General features: G+C 42.5%; 2 protein-coding genes across 3 annotated transcripts in view; both read right to left on the minus strand.

Annotated features, from left to right (window-relative positions):
• Window positions 1-17,631, minus strand: part of LOC115130347 (SWI/SNF-related matrix-associated actin-dependent regulator of chromatin subfamily D member 3) — a 47,333-nt gene extending 29,702 nt beyond the window's left edge. The window contains exon 1 of the mRNA XM_029661399.2: window positions 17,370-17,631. Coding sequence (XP_029517259.1) covers window positions 17,370-17,381 — 12 coding nt within the window. The 5' untranslated portion in view covers window positions 17,382-17,631. The remainder of the gene's footprint in view (window positions 1-17,369) is intronic.
• Window positions 17,632-18,640: 1,009 nt separating this feature from the next.
• LOC115130348 (transcriptional repressor NF-X1-like) overlaps window positions 18,641-24,646 on the minus strand; it is a 29,971-nt gene continuing 23,965 nt past the window's right edge. For both annotated transcript variants that reach the window (XM_029661403.2, XM_029661404.2), the window contains exons 14-25: window positions 23,814-23,922; window positions 23,294-23,413; window positions 23,031-23,110; window positions 22,603-22,833; window positions 22,275-22,348; window positions 22,025-22,123; window positions 21,866-21,907; window positions 21,579-21,677; window positions 21,262-21,328; window positions 19,590-19,735; window positions 19,254-19,358; window positions 18,641-19,109 (exon numbers count right to left, since the gene is read on the minus strand). In XM_029661403.2, coding sequence (XP_029517263.1) covers window positions 19,034-19,109; window positions 19,254-19,358; window positions 19,590-19,735; window positions 21,262-21,328; window positions 21,579-21,677; window positions 21,866-21,907; window positions 22,025-22,123; window positions 22,275-22,348; window positions 22,603-22,833; window positions 23,031-23,110; window positions 23,294-23,413; window positions 23,814-23,922 — 1,248 coding nt within the window. In that variant the 3' untranslated portion in view covers window positions 18,641-19,033. The remainder of the gene's footprint in view (window positions 19,110-19,253; window positions 19,359-19,589; window positions 19,736-21,261; window positions 21,329-21,578; window positions 21,678-21,865; window positions 21,908-22,024; window positions 22,124-22,274; window positions 22,349-22,602; window positions 22,834-23,030; window positions 23,111-23,293; window positions 23,414-23,813; window positions 23,923-24,646) is intronic.

Here is a 24,646-nt window from a genome sequence, read left to right on the forward strand (position 1 = left end):
ACCCCTCAGATTCTCAAAAAAGGACAAGTGGCTCTTAAATGGGACACACTGTATATTACAAACCTAGGGCACACAGTGTCAAACCTAAATCACTACAACCTATGTGTCCGACTGTTGCCTCTCAAGTAACAGGATCACAAATGTAGCGGAAAAGCCATCTGTCATCTATACACAATATCGTGATATAGATAACTATCATGGTAACACGGCCTAAAGCACGATCATTGGTCAGCGAGGAAAAGATTCAGACTCTGTATCCAAAAACAAAGAACAGTTCCTGGTTGGACACGGCTGTGTGCACCACCATGTCTAATGAGCCTGCTAATATCCGTTCTGCCTCCAAAGCCCACTTCACAATGGGAAGGGGCCTCCTTCAGAACACCTTCACTTCCTGTCTTTCAATGTCTGTGTCCCAAAATGGCACCCTATTCCCTATAGTGCACCCAAAAGGTGGTGGACTACGTAGGGACAAATCCCATATCTGGCTTTGTCCGAGGGGCATTCAGAAAGGTCCAGGGGTTCTCTCCTCTCTTCCCTTTGTTAGATATAGGATGAAGTGGGCCCTAGACAGTGATCCTGGGTCAGTTTTTGCATTTCCCCACTAATTGTTAAGGTTAGGATTGGGGGAGGGGAAGCTGATCCTAGCTCTGTACCTAGGGGAAACTTCACCCCGGAGCCTTTGTTAGTCTGTCTCATGGTCGGGTTACTAAAAATTGGAGAGCCCTGTCTGGGTTGCAGACATAGCCGCAGGTCATATTTCTGACTCACAGACATCTCCCCCCCCCCCCCCCCCCCTCTTTCTCCGCCCTCCTTCCCTCCATCCAAGGGGTTGAATTATTAATGAGTTGATTTGAATGACAAAGCGGCGTTGAAGTGGGGCAGGATCAAAGGGCATCCGGCTTATGACACATGCCGGTTGTTACCATTATCACCAGCAGCTCTGTGATCTGTGGCCAAGGTGAGAAATGGTAGTGGAGGTGGTGGGTTAGAGATGGGAGGAGGGAACAATATCAACCACTTCAATGAATGAAAGGTTTAAAACCAGATGCCCCAGAGTGAAGGACTCAAACAGTTCCAACAACTCCCTGATTCAAACGGATCACAAACCTGACAGCAGAAAAAGGAAATGGACAAATAGTTTACCCCAATGCTCTCTGTCGTCAGTCTCCTCCAAAATGGATTTGATGCAAGGGTTTTCTACTGAGATGGGAGGGGATGGGACAGCACTGGGGGAGGGGAGTACTGTCTGTATTAAAGGGGCATCTAGTTCCCACTTCACCCTGTACTCGGAGCTTGGACTTCAGCGGTCTCACAAGCGAGGGAGCCATTCTTCAACAAGTGACAGCAGTGCGGTTCAGTTATTGTAGTAAAGGGCCAGCTGGTACGTGGGCCTGTAAACACCTAGGTCAGAGGTCTCAACCTGTGACCTTCCTAGAGTGGCTCTGATCCCTATTGGAGGGAGCAGTGGCACCCAGCACCATTCATCATTTAACTAGCAGGAGGAAACTGAGAAAGATGTCTGCATGGCCATTATGTCAGAAACAGTCAGCAAACAGACAACCATGTTCCAAATAAAAACATACAGAATCCTAGGATAGGTCAGCTAATGATGCCAAATGATCATTCCACAGTTATTGACTGGTGTTTGAGTCTAATTGCAATCCATCTATTGAGCAGCGTGCTCTGTCCTCCTCATCCCCGTTTTAATTGTGCCCTTTGGGCTTTCCCTTATTGGTGGCGACACCTACTGTTGAGATGAGTGAAATGCCTCCCAACGTTGTGCTCTCCAGTAGCTGTGCTGCAAAGCCCCATAGATCTTGGGGTTTAATGGTTGACTCCATCCATCAGCCCCATATTAAGATGCAGTGAATGATTACGTTAGTTAAACTGTGCATCTCTTTTATGCATAGAATCATTTAAAAATCATCTAAAATGTTATATTATATAACATACATCTGCTCTGGTGTACAGTCAAGAAGCACCAAACAAATCACCTTAAAACAAGCAGAGTCAGAGATAAAACGTTGTCCTTGTTTCTCCAGCAAATGGCACGTGGGCGTCAAAAGATAACAAAGGGATCCAACCGTTCAGGAAGGGCCACGGATGGCTTGTGCGCAGAAGTACCCCTTGCTGGACCCCCGCAGTCTCCCTCACCAATAGGCCAACCAGTATCACCAAACGGCCATGACCCATTCTGTAGCACAGGGGAGAAGGGGGCTAACAGGGGGTAATCGCTTGCTGGGAGCAGTAGTAGTACTACAATGGCCAGTAGAGGGGGTACATACTGCTGCTATATGAGCAGACTCCCCTGTCTAGGAGGGGACTATAATGAGTCTGCTTGAATGAAAAGGACCCCTCCCTCATGCAGTGTGCTATAGGAATATGTGGAAATATACTACACCCAGTTATGAATAATTTATTTCCACACTCTCCTTTTTGCCATTGAAAGGGGATATACTTTTTTTTTTTTTACTTTTAAATTAATTTAAATTGAATCACAGATCGCCTCTTTCTTCATTCATTCCTACAGTGCCTGAATGGGCAGACATACACTATTCTCGTGTGGCCACTAGGGAGAGACACTGAGCACACAGCAGTGTATGTTGAGCATACTGCAGTACAGTTTCATCAAAGCATCGTCATTAGTTCTACTGCTAAATTTCCACTCGAGGTTAATTGAAGTCAGTGGTCATCAATGACATTGTAAAAATCCCAATCTAAACATAGAACATATGCAACAGGCTATATTTGGTGGCAAATTCAATTACATTCAATAAAACCGTGGATAAATTATAAAATTGTCATGTCTAGAATGACATTGTTTTAATTCTATCATAACCGATTCACAACTACAAAAGTAATCATGCCTTCCAGTATGTAACCATAAACTAACGCGATTCCCGAGATGCCAATAACAAATCGCTGGATAACGTATTTTTATTTTATTTGACATCGCTGCTAAAAGTGGTGGTGCAGCAGTGTAACAAAAGACTTAGCAAAGAAAAGGGGAAATCCACACAGTCTGGCCACAGCCAGTCTCTCAATACACCCGCTTTGTCTACATTCGCCAAGTATTCATTAGAGAGACGCAGGAATGAGAAGAGAGAGAGAAAGGAGAATGAGCGAACGAGAATGAAAGAGAGAAAGGACTCAGAGAGGTGGGGGGGTACATAATAGGTATTCCAGAAAGTGCTGACGCGGTTTCGTTTTACAGTACACTATGGTGCCCCCTTCATATGTAGACAAATTAGCCACCAAATATAGCCTGTTGCATATGTTCTATGTTTAGATTGGGATTTTTACAATGTCATTGATGACCACTGACTTCAATTAACCTCGAGTGTATATATATATATATATATATATATATATATATATACACACACATATACACACTACACACAAACTCCTCCAGTTATTGTCACAGTTGGGTTGTGAGGGGGAATGCAATACAGACGGGATTCCCTCCTGTCGGGCCCATTCTCTTTCTTTCTTCAGTGTGAGAGTTGCAAACAAACCCCTGCTAAAGCTGGTTGAGGGGCTGAGCTCCAGGACAACAGCTCTCTGTAGGATTTTGGGCCCCACAATCAAAGGATGGACTACAAAAGCACAAGGAGCTGCACCTTTACTAAGGACTCAGGATTAAGGAGGGAAAAAATTCCGGGAAAGATTTCTCTAAGGAACACATTTGAAATAGTCAGACTGGTAGAGACAGGAATTCAAGGACACAGAAAACATAGTAACAGGATATTACATATATTGAATAAAAATATAAATGCAACAATTTCAATGATTTTACTAAATTACAGTTAAATGTAAGGAAATCAGTCAATTGAAATAAATTCATTAGGCCTTAATTTATGGATTTCACATGACAGGGCAGGGTCACAGTCATGTGGGGAGCCAGGCCCAGCCAATCAGAATTTGTTTTTCTCCACAAAAGGGATTGATTACAGACAAACACTTATCAATGCATTTCTTGTGCGTATTTCAGTTCATGAAACATGGGACCAACACATGTTGCGTTTATATTTTTCTTCAGTATATTAGCATGAAGTAGTCATAGGTTAGCAATAGGATAGTAATAGAATACAGTAGATATTATCGAAATCCATTAGGAAAAAAACTTGATGCCATAAATGCAGATTATGCATAATTCAATGCAGAATAAGCATAAAACAAATACTCTTAACAGGTGGATGACTGCATGCATTGATACCAGTATAAAGGTCCAGCTAATCATCATTCCAGGAGTGGTTTCAGCACCTGACCTGGGCTATTACAGATTCGGGAATAGTTTAGAATAAGACCTTGGGTTGCAGCAAGAGTTGTTTGGGACAAAGCATCTTTATCCAGGGAGCATTTACGGTTGAGCTGCTTGGCAGAAGCCCCCCTCACCGCTCCCCTCGCAATGAAAGGGAGCATTGTGAGAGTGGATGGAGACTCCGTCCACAGCCTCACAATGAGCGGAGTTTCCCTGCACTGCAGCCTTAGGCGGGCGACAACAATCGACACACTGCAGGAAGGCTTCTGGACATTACCCGAGGGCATTTCCTGTTTGCTGTCGCCATAGCAACCACTTGTCCTACCTTTCCTTTACAGGTAGCAACTCAACCTGCAGCCAATGAGAAACTGGGACATGGTGGAAATATTGCAGTCGATTTACTTTAACTGTTACAGTAGATGCTAGTTTAGTGCCAATGTAGACTAGTACAAGCCTTAACATACCAAAACTCGAGTTGGGTGTTGACAAAAAACACATACGGTATCTGGCGGGTATTAAGGCCAAATAAAATGGGCAGTTTTCTGACAAGCTTTGTGTCAACAGTAAGTCCCACAGCGGAGAGACGCAGTAGCTATAGCAGGAAACATAGCTAGCTACTGTGGTTACTAAGGCTACAGTTCAGAAATCCAGTAACCGGGCCTCCCACCCCTCCCCTACAGGACCTCAGAGCCGCCCTGTGCTGTGATGCTGGGACACCCAATACACTACACTAATCCACAGTGAAACGCAGAATCACAGACAGTCAGCCATCATGAATGTACATGAACCAGCCAGGCGTCTCATCTAAGAAAAATAGCATTGGGACAGAATATGCACTGGCAACCCTCTCCTCTTGGTACAGAAAGCCTCTCCCCGCCCCTCTACTTTAACCTAGTTTGCATACAGCTAATCTAGCCTAGATCCTTCAGCACCACTCTGCCCAGGCAGGATGGAAGAGAGAGCAAACAGAATGAGGCCAGGGCTGTGTCCCATATAGAACCCTATCCCCATAGGGTGTGGTCAAACGTAGTGCACTATGTAGGGAATAGTGTGCCATTTGGACACAGATCCATGTGCATAAGGAGGACTTTCATCAGACTGTTCCCAGTCCAAGATAGGGAGTCTCAAGAGAAACAACAGCAGTGGAAGTTATACCAAAGCAACTGATTTGATTCTAGGATTAAAGTATCTGGGATAATTCCCCATGCCATTGGGACATTGGGGGGGAAGTGGGTGAAGTGAACTGGAAACAAAGGGGCAGACAGGACTGGCAGTGGTTCTCCAATCCAGATCGAATGCTGCATGCGCTTGAGACCTAATGATGCTCATTAAATGTTGTATACTGAACAAAAAATAAATGCAACATGTAAAGTGTTGGTCCCATGTTTCACGAGCTGAAATAAATATTTCTTTCAAACTGTGTGCACAAATGTGTTTAAGTCCCTGTTAGTGAACATTTATCCTTAGCCAAGATAACACATTGCCACAGATGTCTCAAGTTTTGAGGGAGCGTGCAATTGGCATGCTGACTGCAGGAATGTCCACCATAGCTGTTGCCAGAGAATTGAATGTTAATTTCTCTACCATAAGCCGACTCGACTCCAACGTCGTTTGAGAGAATTTGACAGTATGTCCAACCGGCCTCACAACCGCAAACCACGTGTAAACCACGCCAGCCCAGGACTTCCACATCCGGCTTCCCCTGTGGGGTCATCTGAGACCAGCCACCCGGACAGCTGATGAAACTGAGGAGTATTTCTAGCTGTAATAAAGCCCTTTTGTGGGGAAAAACTCATTCTAATTGGCTGCGCCCCTGCCCAGACAAGTGAAATCTATAGATTAGGGCCTAATTCATTTATTTCAATTGACTGATTTCCTCATGAACTGTAACTCCGTAAAATCATTGAAGTTGTTGAATGTTGCGTTTATATTTTTGTTCAGTATAAAACCTAGTGTGTTGTTCAACATGCACTGTCGGAGTCCGACAGTATGGAAAATGACATCAAAAAAAGTAATGGACTGAAACTGCTTCCGTCTGCGCAGGTAGGCCATAGAAAAGTGATGACACCCACCAAACCAAATGACAAAAATCACCCCTACCGCCAACATCAATCCATACAGCTGCTACTGGCCATATTTGGATGGTTTTCATTTGCAACTTGGCTGCACTGCATGCTATCTGGGTGCACACTCTTTATGTATGCATGGCTCTTGGGGCCATGATGCTGGTGCAGTATCGAGTGTTTGCATTTAAATGGGTCGGCCTTGGTGAACCCAGACAGGCCGTCTCAGACACACAGTCACCCGAGCCTTTCCTGTGTCACACCACTGCTCCATGTGCCTTCACTACACAGCACGGCCTGCTAGCATTTAAAAGACAGAAGTACGTTCAAACATCCAGTTGAACATCTCCAAATAAACACTTATGATAGGATAGTAGTGATTAAGAACACATATATGTAATATTCTGGCAAAGCTGGGTCTTTGCCATCTGTAATTAGGTTAGATAAACATAGTAATTTTGAACTAAAAGTCCAAATTGCATCTCTTTTTTTGTGTGACTGGTGTTGCTGGTGTATAGCCAGTCTACTGAAACTAGACTACAACTAAATACATACATTTAACTGTATGTCCAACCCTGTCTTCTTTGCCCACAGTCCTGTACCACAGTCACAGCCTTCCAAGCCACAGTCTCCTCAGCCACGTCCCCATGCTGGAAGTGATGTAGCCAACTCTATTGTTTGTTGTCAAGACACATACAGCATAGGAGCAAGCTACAGTCTCCCTACTGTATTGTACGACTCGCGCACTATGCTAGCATGTAATTTCTGTACTTTCAAACTTTCAGCATATTTAGCGCTTCCTATCGAGCCCAAGTCTACCAAGCCAATACTGTAGTTCATTTCCTGGGTAACAAAATCTTGGCCCTTCTTTCATACGGCCAGGGCATTCCTTGCCAGCCAAATAAGGACGTACTCATTGTCCAGATCTCCCTGCAAGTAATCCTAAACACAAAAGCCAAGGACCATTCAATAGGGTTAACTAATATTTGGGAAGAGCAGTACAAATTTGTCAAAGTTTTAACTGAGGGCATAGTTTCAAAGACATTGCAGAATTTGAAATGCCTTGAACACAACGACAGAAAGTGGGTCATGATATGATCAATACCGTGCTTACATTCAGGTACAGTATAAGTCACGCTTTCAAGAAGTTCTGCTGTGAAGCCAAATCATGCCTCATGAGCAAAAAGAAAACTATGGGCCCTCGAACAAAACGTTCATCCTACATCTCTCCCTTGTTGGGGTGATGGGTCATCTATCTACTGGTATGCTAGAATCAAGAGAACAAAGAGGGATGGAGAGAAAGGGAAGAAAGGAGGGTGGGGGGAAGAAAGGAGAGGGGTAGATGTAGAGGGGTTCTATTACTGTTCAGCCATCCTTTAAGTGTCCCTTGTGGACTTGAATGCATCAGGGTAGACCATCTGACTCCCTCTCAGGGCTTGAGGTAGAGGCTGACCCTAACTACAGATCTAGGACCAGTTTACCTTACTCACAACCCTGACCTTAACCACTCGGTAGATGTGACCTTCAGGGCTAAGGGTCATGCCTCCTCACCTCTCTAAAATGATGTGCCACACCTCTTATGTACATAGACAACAACACTGAAACCAAGCTGACGCCATCTTTACGAAGTTAGTGCTTTGTCTTGAGGTAAGGTTTTCTCCCTAACACTTGTAAGCTACATAAGCAGTTGCAACCCGTTTTCCAATGAAAATGTTTCGGCAGAGCCACAGTAACGCCCCACATTGCAAGGTGAAATGCTAACACTGCACGTGGGACAGTGCAGAAGCCACACATTCCAACAGGGTTATAGCATGGAAATCCATTGTTTTTCTTTGTCTGGATGGAATCTAAGCACAAGGGAGAATGAAATGCCGTGCATATACAGTACTAGTCAAAAGTTTCGAAACACCTATTAATTTAAGGGTATTACTATATTTGTACTATTTTCTTCATTGTAGAATAATAGTGAAGACATCAAAACTATGAAATAACACATATGGAATCACGTAGTAAGCAAAAAAGTTTTAAACAAATCAAAATATATTTTATATTTGAGATACTTCAAAGTATCCACCCTTTGCCTTGATGACAGCTTTGCAACCTTTTGGCATTTTCTCAACCAGCTTCACCTGGAATGCTTTTCCAACAATCTTGAAGGAGTTCCCACATATGCTGAGCACTTGTTGGTTGCTTTCCCTTCTTTTCTGCAGTCCAACTCATCTCAATTGGGTTGAGGTCAGGTGATTTTGGACAGGTCATCTGATGCAGCACTCTCCTTCTTGGTCAAATAGCCCTTACACAGCCTGGAGGTGGGTTGGGTCATTGTCCTGTTGAAAAACAAATTATAGTCCCACCCAGCGCAAACCAGACAGGATGGCTTATCGCTGCAGAATCCTGTGGTAGTCATGTTGGTTAAGTGTGCCTTGAATTCTAAATAAATCACAGACAGTGTCACCAGCAAAGCATCCGGCACCATCACACCTCCTCCTCCATGCTTCACGGTGGGACCACACATGCAGAGATCATCCGTTCATCTACACTGCGTCTCCCAAAGACAAGGCGGTTGAAACCAAAAATCTCAAATCAGACCAAAGGACAGATTTCCACCGATCTAATGTCTATTGCTCGTGTTTCTTGGCCCAAGCAAGTCTCTTCTTCTTATTGGTGTCCTTTAGTAGTGGTTTATTTGCTGAAATTCGACCATGAAGGCCTGATTCACACAGTCTCCTCTGAGCAGTTGATGTTGAGATGTGTCTGTTACATGAAATCTTATTTTGGCTGCAATTTCTGAGGCTGGTAACTCTAATGAACTTATCCTCTGTAGCAGAGGTAACTCTGGGTCTTCCATTCCTGTGGCGGTCCTCATAAGAGCCAGTTTCATTATATCGCTTGATGGTTTTTGTAACTGCACCTGAAGAAACCTAAGGTTCTTGAAATGTTCCACATTGACTGACCTTCATGTCTTAAAGTAATGATGGACTGTCGTTTCTCTTTCCTTATTTGAGCTGTTCTTGCCATAATAAGGACTTAGTCTTTTACCAAATAGGGCTATCAAATCAAATCACATTTTATTTGTCACATGCGCCGAATACAACAGGTGTAGTAGACCTTACCGTGAAATGCTTACTTACAAGCCCTTAACCAACAATGCAATTCAAGAAATGGAGTTAATAAAATATTTACTAAATAAACTAAGGTAAAAAAAAATCAAATCAAAAAGTAACACAATAAATGTACATAACAATAGGAGGCTATGTACCGGTATTGAGTCAATGTGCGGGGGTACAGGTTAGTCGAAGTCATTTGTAAAGTGACTATGCGTAGATAAACAGCGAGTAGCAGCAGTGTAAAAACAAGGGGGGGTCAATGTAAATAGTCCGGGTGGATTAATTGTTCAGCTATCTAACACAACTGATTTGGCTCAAACACATTAAAGAGGGAATAAATAATAATAATAAATTCCACAAATTAACTTTTAACAAGGCACACCTGTTAATTGAAATGCATTCCGGATGACTACCTCATGAAGCTGGTTGAGAGAATGCTAAGAGCGTGCAAAGATGTCACCAAGGCAAAGGGTGGCTAAATATAAAATATATTTTGATTTGTTTAACACTTTTTTAGTCCCTACATGATTCCATGTGTTATTTCATAGTGTTGATGTCTTCACTATTATTCTACAATGTAGAAAATAGCAAAAATAAAGAATAACCCTTGAATGAGTAGGTGTGTCCAAACTTTTTATGGTACTGTATATTACCAAAATGTATTGGATGGAAAACTTCAGTACAACCACAGCCGTTGCTTGTAATAATGCACGAGTTTGGATATTGAATTATAAAGCTGTAAACTGAATCACTCTCTGACTTGATTTGTAGCAAAAGAGGACAAATGATGGTCAAGACAAATGCCATCACTAGCCTACATTCACACAACAAATCTAGTCCACAGTGTTTTGCTGGAAGACCAAGTGAAAGTGCCTTATATCTCACACATACAGGTAACCGCCAAAATAAAGGAAACACCAACATAAAACGTTTTAATAGGGTGTTGGGCCACCACGAGCCAGAACAGCTTCAATACAGCTTCAATGCAGCTTGGCATAGATTCTACAAGTGTCTGGAACTCTATTGGAGGGATGCGACACTATTCTTCCACAAGAAATTCCATCATTTGGTGTTTTGTTGATGGTGGTGGAAAACGCTGCCTCAGATGCCGCTCCAGAGTCTCCCATAAATGTTCAATTGGGTTAAGATTTGGTGACTGACACGGCCATGTGATATGGTTTACATCGTTTTCATGCTCATGAAACCATTCAGTGACTACCCGTGCCCTGTGGACGGGGGGCATTGTAATCTTATGAGGGCATAGCCATGGTAGCCAAAATAATGGGCAAAAATAATGGCATGATGGGATGTTAATTCCTGAATTAACTCAGGAACCACAAATGTGTGGAAGCACCTGCTTTCAATATGCTTTGTATCCCTCATTTAGTGAAGTGTTTCCATTATTTGGGCAGTTACCTGTAGCTACTCCTAGCACTATCCTCACAATGAGTACCACCATTACTTGATTAGTATAAAGGCATTAGTGTTTGAGTTTTAAAATAATCCCAACACATTGCACAGATAATCAAATACCCCTACATACTGTAGATATATATATATACACCATTGTGACACAGAGTTGTCATGTTTCAGCAAATGTACATTACACCAGGGGTGTTGGTAGACACAATGTAAGTAAATTGATTTATGTCCCTCTAACTGCCCTGAATGCCTCTCATGATCCTACAGCTATTGTATGCAGTAATCATGTGCCTATGAAGATTTATACTGTCAGGACTGAGCCGGTGTGCTCTAGGAGGAAGTCCACTGTTTGCAGCTCACCCTGCACTAAACATAAATAACATGAGCATATCTACTTCTGCTAAGCTTCCCAGTAAAGCAATAAAATCAAGTAAGCATCCCAAAAGAAAAGTGCTCAAAATAGCCCATGTAAACATATGTAGCTTAAGAAACATGGTTCATGAAATTAATAATTTGCTAGTAACAGATGACATTCATATTCTGATTATCTCGGAAACACTCAGATAATACATTTGAAGATACAGTGATAGCAATACACGGTTATAACATTTACAGAAAATAAAGAAATGCCAAATGTGGAAGTGTTGCTAATTATATTCAGAACCACATTCCTGTAAATATTAGAGAGAATCTCATGCTAAATACTGTGAAAGTAATATGGCTACAGGTTCATTTGCCTCACCTAAAGTCCATTCTGGTGGGAAGCTGCTATAGATCACCTAGTGCTAACATCTGGATACCATGTGAAATGCTTGATAATGTATGTGATATCAACAGAGAGGTATATTTTCTGTGTGATTTAAATATTGACTGGCTGTCATCAAGCTGCCCACTCAAGAAAAAGCTTCAAACTGTAACCAGTGCCTGCAACCTGGTTCAGGTTATCAGTCAATTAACCAGGGCAGTTACAAACAGCACAGGAATGAAATCATCAACATATATTGATCACATCTTTACTAATGCAGCAGAAATTAGCTTGAAATAAGTATCCAGATCCATCAGATGTAGTGATCACAATATAGTAGCCATATCTAGGAAAACCAAAGTTCCAAAAGCTGGGCCTAATATAGTGTATAAGGAGGTCGTACAATACGTTTTGTAGTGATTCCTATATTGTTGATGTAAAGAATATTTGTTGGTCCGTGGTGTGTAATAAGGAGCAAACAGACATTGCACTTGACAAATTTGTGAAATTGTTTATTCCAGTTACTAATAAGCATGCACCTAATAAGAAAATGACTGTAAAAACTGTTAAATCCCTGTGGATTGATAAAGAATTGGAAAATGGTATGGTTGAGAGGGATGAAGCAAAATGAATGGCAAATAAGTCTGGCTGCACAAACGATTGGCAAACGTATTGCAAATTGAGAAATCATGTAACTAATGTGACTAAATTTAATAAAAAGAATAAGAACCTACACTATGAAACAAAGATAAATTACATAAAGAATAATAGTAAAAAGCTTTGGAGCAGCTTAAATGACATTTTGGGGAAAAAGGCAAACTCAGCTCCATCATTCATTGAATCAGATGGCTCATTCATCACAAATCCAACTGATATTGCCAACTACTTTAATTATTTTGTAATTGGCAAGATAAGTAAACTTAAGCATGACATGCCAGCAACAAACGCTGACACTTTTTTTTTGCAAGTACAGTGCCTTGCAAAAGTATTCATCCCTTTGGCGTTTTTCCTATTTTGTTGCATTACAACCTGTAATTTAAATTGATTTTTATTTGGATTTCATGTAACGGACATACAGAAAATAGTCCAAATTGGTGAAGTGAAGTGATTTTTTTTTTTACTTGTTTCAACAAATTCAAAAAAATAAAAAAACGGAAAAGTGGTGCGTGCATATGTATTCACCCCCTTTGCTATGAAGCCCCTAAATAAGATCTGGTGCAACCAATTACCTTCAGAAGTCACATAATTAGATAGATAAAGTCCAGCTGTGTGTAATCTGAGTGTCACATGATCTCAGTACACCTTTTCTGGAAGGCCCCAGCGTCTGCAACACCACTAAGCAAGGGGCACCATGAAGACCAAGGAGCTCCGCAAACAGGTTAGGGACAAAGTTGTGGAGAAGTACAGATCAGGGATGGGTTATAAAAAAATATCAGAAACTTTGAACATCCCACGGAGCACCATTAAATACATTATTAAAAAAATGGAAAGAATTTGGCACCATAACAAACCTGCTAAGAGAGGGCCGCCCACCAAAACTCACGGACCAGGCAAGGAGGGCATTAATCAGAGAGGCAACAAAGAGACCAAGGATAACCCTGAAGGAGCTGCAAAGCTCCACAGCGGAGATTGGAGTATCTGTCCATAGGACCACTTTAAGCCGTACACGCCACAGAGCTGGGCTTTACGGAAGAGTGGCCAGAAAAAAAGCCATTGCTTAAAGAAAAAATAAGCATTTGGTGTTCGCCAAAAGACATGTGGGAGACTCCCCAAACATATGGAAGAAGGTACTCTGGTCAGATGAGACTAAAATGTAGCTTTTTGACCATCAGGGAAAAGGCTATGTCTGGCGCAAACCAAACACCTCTCATCACCCCGAGAACAGTGAAGCATGGTGGTGACAACATCATGCTCTGGGGATGTTTTCATTCGGCAGGGACTGGGAAACTGATCAGAATTGAAGGAATGATGGATGGAGCTAAATACAGGGAAATTCTTGAGGGAAACCTGTTTCAGTCTTCCAGAGATGAGACTGGGACGGAGGTTCACCTTCCAGCAGGATATTGACCCTAAGCATACTGCTAAAGCAACACTCGAGTGGTTTAAGGGCAAACATCTAAATGTCTTGGAATGGCCTAGTCAAAGCCCAAACCTCAATCTAATTGAGAATCTGTGGAATACACTTAAAGATGGCTGTACACCAGCGGAACCCATCCAACTTGAAGGAGCTGGAGCATTTTTGCCTTGAAGAATGTCAAAACTTCCAGTGGCTAGATGTGCCAAGCTTATAGAGACATGCCCCAACAGACTTGCAGCTGTAATTGCTGCAAAAGGTGACTCTACAAAATAATGACTTTGGGGGGGGTGAATAGTTATGCATGCTCAAGTTCTGTTTTTTTGTTTTATTTCGCTATAAAACATATTTTGCATCTTCAAAGTGGTAGGCATGTTGTGTAAATCAAATGATACAAACCCCCCAAAAATCTATTTTAATTCCAGATTGTAAGGCAAAAAAATAGGAAAAATGCCAAGGGGGGTGAATACTTTCGCAAGCCACTGTATGTCTGACCAAATTATGAAAGACAAGCATTGTAATTTTGAATTCCGTAAAGTGACAACTTGGATGGACAATTGCTGAGGATAATAGTGGACGATATTGCCACTCCTATTTGCCATATTTTCAATTTAAGCCTACTAGAAAGTGTTTCGTCCTCAGGCTTGGAGAGAAGCAAATGTCGTTCCGATTCCTACGAATAGTAAAGCTCCCTTTACTGGCTCAAATAGCCTGCCAATCAGCCTGTTACCAACCCTAACTAAACTTTTGGAAAAAATGGTGTTTGACCATATACAATGGTATTTTACAGTAAACACATTAACATCAAACGTTCAGCATGCTTATAGGGAAGGACATTCAACAAGCACAGCACTTACACAAATGACTGATGGTTGGCTGAGAGAAATTGATGATAAAAAGATTCTGTGGACTGTTTTGTAAGACTTCAGTGCAGCTTTTGACATTATCGATCATAGTCTGCTGCTGGAAAAACGTATGTGTTATGGCTTTACACCCCCTGCTATATTGTGGATAAAGAGTTACCTGTCTAACAGAATACAGAGGGTGTTTTTTAATGGAAGCCTCTCCAACATAATCCAGGAAGAATCAGGAAATCCCCAGGGCAGCTGTCTAGGCCCATTACTTTTTTCAATCTTTACTAATGACATGCCACTGGCTTTGAGTAAAGTGTCTATGTATGCGGATGACTCAACACTATACATGTCAGCTACTACAGCGACTGAAAGTTTCAGAGTGGGTGGCTAGGAATAAGTTAGTCCTAAATATTTCTAAAACTAAAAGCATTGTATTTGGGACAAATCATTCACTCAACCTCAACTAAATCTTGTATGAAATAATACGGAAATTGAGCATGTTGAGGTGACTAAACTGCTTGGCGTAACCCTGGACTGTCATTGTCAAAACATATTGACGGGGAGAAGTCTGTCCATAATAAAGCGCTGCTCTACTTTCTTAACAGCACTATTAACAAAGCAGGTCCTACAGGCTCTAGTTTTGTCGCACCTGGACTACTGTTCAGTCGTGTGGTCAGGTGCCACAAAAAGGGACTTAGGAAAATTGCAATTGGCTCAGAACAGGGCAGCACGGCTGGCCCTGGGATGTACATAGGGAGCTAATATTAATAATGTTCAAGTCAATCTCTCCTGGCTCAAAGTGGAAGAGCGATTGACTTCATCACTACTTTTATTTGAGAAGTATTGACATGTTGAATTCACCGAGCTGTCTTTTTGAACTACAGGCGCACAGCTCAGACAACCAGGCATACCCCACAAGATATGCCACCAGAGGTCTCTTCACAGTCCCCAAGTCCAGAACAGACTATGGTACTACATAGAGCCATGACTACATGGAACTCTACTCCACATCAGGTAACTGTTGCAAGCAGTAAAATTAGACCTAAAAAAAAAAAGAGATAAAAATGCCTTATGGAACAACGGGGACTATGGAGCAACACAAACATAGGCACAGACACATGCATACACACACGATAACATAAGCACTATACACACACGTACAAAATAGATTTTGTACTGTAGATATGTGGCAGTGGTGGAGTAGGGGCCTGAGGGAACACAGTGTGTTGTGAAATCTATGGATACATTTTTATGTTTTTAAAATGGTATAACCCGCCTTAATTTTGCTGGACCCCAGATCTATAATAAATCATAATAATAGAGAGGAGTTTGAGTCTCTGTTCCAAACCTTTTCATAAGACTCACTGCATCCATGCAGAAGGCTTCTGAAGCCAGAATGCTATAGTGCATTCCACACGTCACTGTCTCTGCAAACACCACTGAGCCACAGGCAAGGGAAAGTCTTGCATAGAGGCCTAACAAACTACCACCCCTTCACATCACTATCACTAAACCAACACAATCCTAACAGGATTAAGAGGCCAACCTGCAAATATAAAATATAGGTTGTATACATGTTGTAGTATCGTGTTCCAGTATATTAGCTTATGTTGTTTCAAAAATATAAAGTTGTTTTTTTTGGCCTACCACTACAGCTGAGAAATACTGTATACCACCAACCATAAAGAACTGGATCATAAACTTGAGATAATTCCCAGAGCAGTGGGTTCAATTACTTACTGACCCATAGTGGTCCCCACTTTATATTAAGTTCCCAAAAACCACAGGCAGTTTAGGTACAGTGAAATAACAATTGTTACACAGTACGTATTACTTAGAACTGTCATATGTTTGTGGTATACATAATCCCAAGCATTTGTAAATGGAGATAACTGAATATTCTAATATAAAAGACTAACTACATAGTGAGGGGATGTGAAAACACAACTCATTTTGGTTTGTTTACAAATCAAATGAATATTAAAAAGTGTAATATTTGTGTATTGTATAATTACACAACCTACGAACATGGCAGTAAGTAGCCTACAACCTTGGTTTTACACTGTAATTATAATGTACCATTTATGTAGCTACAATGTAAATAGGTTTTAGGACACTGGATGTAACGTGGGAGTTGTATTCATACAACACAACAAATAAACGCCATGTCAATTTCGTCTAACCTATTTTGTAGCCATAGGGCATAGGTAGAAGAGAGCAGTGGAGTGAGAGTCATTTCACACTTTTGTTGTTCTACATGCGGCAAACAGAGGAGAGTGAGTGCTGTCTGTCCGTCTACTCTCTGGTCCGATACAGTGTGCATCTCCCTTATTGCTGCTTTAAGTGTCTATTTCTTAGACCAGTCAAGGTTAACAAGCCAGCCGTGTCTGCAACGGCTGAAAACGGGGCGGGGTGTAGGTTCAGGGGAGGGGTGAGGTGAGGTGCAGGCTACAACTATTGTATAGCCTTGTATAATTAAGTATGGGATGCACTGATGCAAACAGTTTACATGCGGTAGGATTGTCAATCTTCACGTTTAAATAAAAATACATAGATCGCAATTTTCAAGGAATAAACAAAGAAATCAAAGGGTAGCTTCAACAATTCCCCAAAAGATTTTCAGATACACAAACTAGACCCAGTCGAGAAACTCCCGTGCGCACTAATCCGGCTGGCAATGCGCCTTCTGATTCCGTGGGCTGGGGAGCGCAGAATGGAGCTCTATAATGGTGGAAAACATTTTTCTCTCACTATGCAGGGGTGAAGCACTGAGCACATACTATAAAAGAAAACGAATGTCAAGACAATATAAAACCGTGTGCTGCGGGCACAACTCTTACCTTTCTCTCCATTTCTCAGATCCAGTCCGAGCACTCAAGGCAAACTGTAATGTTTCTAAAGATCTGTCCGATGTTCACTCGTGAACTTGCTCACGGCTTCCAGTAGCGACTCTCGATCACTCTCTCATTAGGTAGACTGGTACATCGGCGACTGTAGACACAGGGGACGCAGTCTCGGGGATGGAGCCGGGTCTGGTGATTCTTAGTTCGGTTCAAGAAGCGCAGGCGCGGGCTCTGCTGGAGACGGGATACAATAAAAAAATTGGACTAGCAGGGGAGTGTCATCAAATTACCAATTCTACCGTTGAAATACACTGTCTGCCCACCAATATTTCACAAGGGATGTAAAACCGTTAGGGAATAGTCTTCTATATGGTCCATGGTTGGGTTGCAACCTGGTCTCATACCGTTTCATATTATTCTGTACGTATTGCTGAAAGACTCCGTTTAGTATATGTTACATAAGACAGATGCTTACTTAAGCAAAAACTAAAGTAGGGTGGTTGGTCGGGGTAGATGATTGCTAACGCGAACGTCTACCAACCTAAAGGTTGCGAGCTCAAATCTCATCATAGACAACTTTAGCATTTCAGCAACTTTCCAACTATTTACTACCTGTTAGCTACTTTGCATGTTAACACTCCCCCTTTAACCTAAATTCCTAAACTTAACCCTTACCTTAATTCCTACCTTAGCTAACGTTAGCCACCTAGCTAGAATTCCTAACATATACTTTTGCAAAATCGTAACATACATTGTGCAATTTCGTAGCATAATGTACGTTTTTCAAACACATAAAATATTGTATATTTGCAACATAATGCGAATGGTAATTCATTATAGATCATAGAAAATGGGTGATGGCATCCACAATTTAATACACACAATACAAAACATATACTAATGGACTATCTTGAATTTACATATAGAATAATACAAAATGCTCTGAGACCAGGTTGATGAAAAAGGCACAAAGGATAAGGATATGCCTGCAGCCGTTTTTTGAAAGATGCAGGGCTGTTAAAATCCTGCCCCTTCAATCACCTGGGCATCATTATGTAATAGTTCATATACTGGTAGTTAAATGCAGTCCAGTTGATGTCCAAAAGTACCAACACATAATATACTTTAAAGACAGTATCCTAAGATTATAGCATATAATAAACCTTCAATCTCAAAATACCTCAATGTAGTAGTATATTGTAGTATCTGTAACAATGTTAGAGCAGGTTCTCTGCAATATATCAATCAGCAAGTAAAGTATCAACAAACCCATTGAAAAATTGCTTTATTGAAATAAGGTGTATGGTACGTCCCCTTGTAGAATACAATATACTGGTAGTCCTGCATTGAGAACAAGTGAAAATTGCCACCTATAAAAACACAATCAATTATTATTTTCAAAGTCTGGAGTACGCATTTGCGGGAAGAAAGCACTAATGCCACCGAACAATGTTCATGGCACCGTTTCAAACGTAACACTTTTTATATGGTTACAAATCCCAAATACTTATGTAGTGACACGTGTTGGCCTTCAAGAGAAAAATAACCTAAATGAGGGAGGGGAAATAGCATCACAGATTTCCAAAAATCGACGGACCGCAGACACATTCTTAGTTTAGTATGATTGTTACATCATGCGGCTTGCTTCTTTTGTGCCTTCATTAATCCTGGACATCGAAGTAGTCAATCACTGGCTCTTCTTTGACTGCCTTGGACCAGCTGCTCACACTGTCAGCCCTGATGTTAAAAACAATAAACACAGTTATCTAGCTAGTTACAAGTCATTGGGACATTATGAGAGGACACAAACTAAGAACCATTTGTGTGTGTTTGTGGCATGACTATATGGGACGTTTTGTGAGTGCAAAGACCCAGGCTTACTTGCTGCTATGTTTGATATGGGCAATGGGTGGAGGAGCCCTCGGGACCCCAGTGTCTCTCTCCATCAGGGAGGTCAGGGTTGAGTTAGGACAGGCAGACTTCCCCCTGCACACAGCAAGAAGCACAAAGACGGAGCACATCCTCAGAATGACTTCACATCTTTTGGTCAGTTGTTCACAATTACACGTCTATTCATACAAAATATAACCAGCTGATACAGTTGCACAGACAGTAATACGTAGTCTTTTTCAAGTTATAACAGAAATGTGTCTACTTTGAGATAGTCAGAGTGTAACTTGCCTCACTAAAGAAACGTTTTCCTGTTGAGGTGTTTACCTGATGGCGGTGATGACTACGTTGCGTTTGGGCTCGCTGTCGTAGCTCACACTCTCCACGTTGTAGGCCTCGGCCAGCTCGTGGACTAGCTTCCTGTGCTCCCGGTTCATTGGGGGGAAGCAGTGGCTCCTTTTGGACTGTTTACCCTGCAAACGGGTTCCACACAGTCACTCAGACTTCATGTTTCCACTATGAAAGATTGTTCCGAGTTACCCATTTAAGGTTTAAATAAAAACATTTGCATTTCCACTCAGTTCATGACATTTTGTCCTAAACATTGCAAGCTAACGGAGCCATTTCACTTGACGTTACTCCGACTAAATTAGTATTTTTCAAATGTTTTCAGAACCAAAAGGGATAACTGACGACAAATAGAACCCATTGCGGACATTATCAATACCCATCATAATAACCAAGGACATTCAAATGTGTTTCAAGCCTTTCTAGCACTCAAACTAAGTGGACCAGAAGCTTTTAGCCAAATTCAGTCTCAATGCAAATTGAACGTCCTCTGGTAAGCTGGAAGTGGTTTAGGGAAACGCAGTCATGTATAGGAAAACGCTGGCCCTGCATTAAGTGTTCCAATCTTGCCCCATTACATCTAATTGCTCAAAGGTAATGCTCTTAATACATTGTTCTCTGTTAAAGAGGTGGGTGACATTTCACTTGGGAAATAGGCATCTTTATTCCTATACCTGTACTTCTCTAAGGTCAAATCAATTCTTATTTGTCACATGCACCAAATGCAACAGTTGTAGCAACCATGACATTCAGTTCTAAGAAAGAGTTAAGAAAATATTTACAAAATTAACTAAAAGTTAAAAAATGAACACAAAATAACAATAACTTCCCCCCCCCCTTAAAAGATTTAGATGCACTACTATTCCACTGGATGTCATAAGGTGAATGCACCAATTTGTAAGTCGCTCTGGATAAGAGCGTCTGCTAAATGACTTAAATGTAATGTAAATGTAACGAGGCTATATACAGGGGGGTACCGGTAGAGTCAATGTGGAGGCTATATACAGGGGGGTACCGGTACAGAGTCAATGTGTGGGGGTACATGTTAGTCGAGGTAATATGTACATGTAGGTAGGGGTAAAGTGACCATGTTTAGATAATAAACATCAAGTAGCAGCATTGTAAAGAATACAATTAAAAAAGGGGGGAGGTCAATGCATATAGTCCAGGTAGCCATTTGATTAATTGTTCAGCAGTTTTATTGCTTGGGGATAGAAGCAGTTAAGGAGCCTTTTGGACCTAGACTTGGCTCTCCGGTACTGCTTGCCGTGCGGTAGCAGAGAGAACAGTCTATGACTTGGGTGGCTGGAGTTTTTGACTATTTTTTTGGCATTCCTCTGACACCACCTAGTATATAGGTCCTGGATGGCAGGAAACTTGGCCCCAGTGATGTACTGGGCCATATGCACTACCCTCTGTATTGTTTTAGTCAGATGCCAAGCAGTTGCCATATCAGGTGGTGATACAACTGGCCAGGATGCTCTCGATGGTGCAGCTGTAGAAGTTTTTGAGGATCTGTGTAATTCTGTGTGAAAATCACCCTATTCCCTATTTAGTGCACTACTTTTGACCAGGCCACATAGGGTTCTGGTCAAATGTAGTGCACTATTATCAGAAATAGGGTCCCAAATCATGTCTATTGGTCCCTTACCTTGCTGGTCAGCTCAACCAGATTCTTGATCTCCTCTTCTATCTCGCTGACAAACTTAAAATCTTTTCTAAAATGTGAAAAATACAGAAATGATGTGATCATGGTAAATATTATCCATCAATGAAAATGTGAAAACATGTCTCAAAAAGGACACCGGTCATGGCTCGAGGTACATAGGCGCCATAAATTCACCTTCAATTGGGGAAATATAAGCACCACAACATGCACACGGACACTAGAGTATTTGAAAACGCTGTCATTGTGGTGAACGTTGACCTTGGCATGCAGTGAAAATACTCTATGTATTGGTGCACCACCTGGCATCAACTCGGAGGCTGTCACTGTACGTTGAGGAGGAGGAGCGCATATTGAAGGGGTCCACTGACGGGTCAATCTGCAGGGCCTCAGCCAATCGCCTGTCAGGACAGACACACACACAGGCAGACAAAAGGTCCAGAGATCGAAAGACAGGAGAAGGCTCTCAAGTTGACAGCACATTGAAGGAAACAAATCAAGTTGACAGCCAAAAGCTGTGCATTTTAAAATGTCACGAGAGCTACAAATAGTAACTGTGTGCGTGTGGAGTAGCAATGTAACAACTGACCTGTTCCTTTCCAGTGCAGCACACCCCTCGTCACACTCCAACCTGAGCCAGAACACGCATTAAAATAAGCAATATATGGCACGCTCATATTTAGTACAACGTGATTTACTGGAAGTGTTTTATGCTGCAAGTTTGGAATCAGGTTTGGTCCCATCTTACTTGGTGTGTTTCATCTCCTTCTTAGTGATAAGACCCATGTCTACAGAGTCACCCAGCTGCATGTCAGACAGCTTACTGGCCATGGCAATGGCTGCATACCTACAGAACAGGGACACACATCTAGTTACGACACACGCAGTCAAGTTCTGAAAAGATTGTGAGGGAATAAGAGCAAACTGGTTTAGAGCACGCGTTCAGATAGATCTAGAAACCATTGATTCTACTGTAGAAGAACCCACGAAACACCAACCTCTGATGGGCGCTGGCTGCTTCCGTGCACACCACCATTTCCTTTCTCCGACCGCAGTCGCACTGTAGCGCCACCTGTGGGACAGAGGTGGAAACTGACAAACGCTGGCCACAAGAAGACTTCTGCTGCAGTCCAACAATGCTGCCTGCGTTCCATCTCCGTGTCTGCTCCATGTGCCCAGTATTTGAAGAGTTACGGTCTTTGTTTACTGTCACAATGTCACTCTAGATGTAGCGCAGTCTCTAAGGCACAGGGTTAACAAATATTTCATTTAGCCTTGATTTAAAAATCACTCGAGTCACTTGGGTGAACATCTCGTTTTTTGTACCTTAGCAGTGCAGGTGCTGCCCGGGCAGCTGGTGCCCTTGTGGCAAGGGGCGTTGCAGGGGTGGCCACAGTTGGACCGGGGCAGCAGGCAGGGCTGGCGGCAGACGCCCTCGGCAAGACACTCGGCCCGGTGACAGATGCGGCGGCAGCGGTGGAGGTCACACAGCAGAACCTTGTTGCAGGCCAGGCCACAGGAGATGTCCTGAAGGTGGCACGGGATGTTGCTCCTTCGCTGCGGGTGGGGGGGAGGGGGCGGTTTTAGTGGACGGGTCGTGACTATGGGCGAGTCCCAAATGGCACCCGATATAGTGCACTACTTTTGACCAGGGCCAGTAGGGAACAGGGTTCCATTTGGGACGCACCATATGCCTTTAAAAAGAGGCGCAGGTTTGAAGGTTAGGTAGAGGCGGCTAACATCAGCGACGTTACCTCATGCTTTCCCATGCACCACTTCTGAGTGAGGTAGGTACAGGGTGGGCACTTCTCCTCACTGTGGCAGTTGTGGAACACTGAGGACAAAGAAAAAGTATGAGACCATGAGGAATAAACATTTGCAGACGGTTTTGTCAGAGACTGTAAAATAGATGTCAAGATTCCTAAATGTACATGTATATGCATATATATTTATGCTCTCCAATAAAGCACATTTGAAACTAAGTGAAAAAGCAGTAGTCCCTACTGCAAGGTTTTACCTGGGTGGTCACACTCGTGCCTCCTGGTACACGGGTTCTTACACTCTGGGGGCTTCGTGCCACAGGCGATGGGGGGGAACAGGACACTCACCCCACAGTGGCACGCCAGCTCATCAAAACCTACACACATGAAACAGGCAGAGACTCAGAGGGACGTGGCCTATGAGAACCGACTGTATGTCTGGGGTGAGACTTTGCGAATGAGGCCATGCGATCTCAATGATCGAGCAATAACATACCGTATCACGCCAACTAAACACATGTTGGATGTTAACAGGATACTACAGTAAATGTACATTTGAATGAAGTGGAAGTTAAGAATCGCCCCCAACAGTCCGCTGGTATAGCAAATGGCCCTCTAGGAAGTGCACTAGACTTAAGATAAGATGAGGAACATTTGAACTACAAAGAATCCCAAAGCCCGGGTAAAATGTGTCAATTGACTGGCATCTGTGCTGCATCTGCTGGCATGTGAACATCTGTGTTGGCAGTGCCACTGGGACCTCTGATTGGAACTCACTGGTTTGCCAGCAGGGTTGGCAGTTCCCACGGTGACAGAGCTCTTGGCAGCGGTGGAGGCCACAGTTGAGCTTGTAGCCACAGATCAGAGAGCACTTGTGTTCCGCGCCCTAGGGGGAGGGGGGACATACTGTATGTCAGTGTGACAAGTTAGATAGTGGGGGGGGGGGGGCAGTGCCTTTGGAAAGTATTCCGACCATTGACTTTCTCCATAATTTGCTAAGTTACAGCCTTGTTCGAAAATGTATTGAAATTGTTCATTTTTTACATCAAACTACACACAATACCTAATAATGACAAAGCAAAAACAGGTTTTTAGAAATGTATTCATTTATACAAAAAATTAAACTGAAATATCACATTTACATAAGTATTCAGATCCTTTACTCAGTTCTTTGCTGAAGAACCTTTGGCAGCGATTACAGCATCGAGACTTCATGGGTATGACGCTACAAGCCTGGCATCTGTATTTTGGGAGTTTCTCCCATTCTTCTCCGCAGATCCTTTCAAGCTCTGTCAGGTTGGATGGGAAGCGTTGATGCACAGCTATTTTCAGGTCTCTCCAGAGATGTTTGATCGGGTTCAAGTCCGGGCCACTCATGGACATTCAGAGACTCATCCTGAAGCCACTCCTGTGTTGTCTTGGCTGTGTGCTTAGGGTCGTTGTCCTGTTGGAATGTGAACCTTTCATCCCAGTCTGAGGTCCTGAGCACTCTGGAGCAGGTTTTCATCAAGGTCTGTTTATCTGTGCCTTGATCCTGACTAGTCTCCCAGTCCCTGCCGCTGAAAAACATTCCCACAGCATGATGCTACCACCACCATGCTTCACCGTAG

The sequence above is a fragment of the Oncorhynchus nerka genome, linkage group LG6, assembly GCF_034236695.1.
Source record: "Oncorhynchus nerka isolate Pitt River linkage group LG6, Oner_Uvic_2.0, whole genome shotgun sequence".
NCBI lineage: Eukaryota > Metazoa > Chordata > Actinopteri > Salmoniformes > Salmonidae > Oncorhynchus > Oncorhynchus nerka.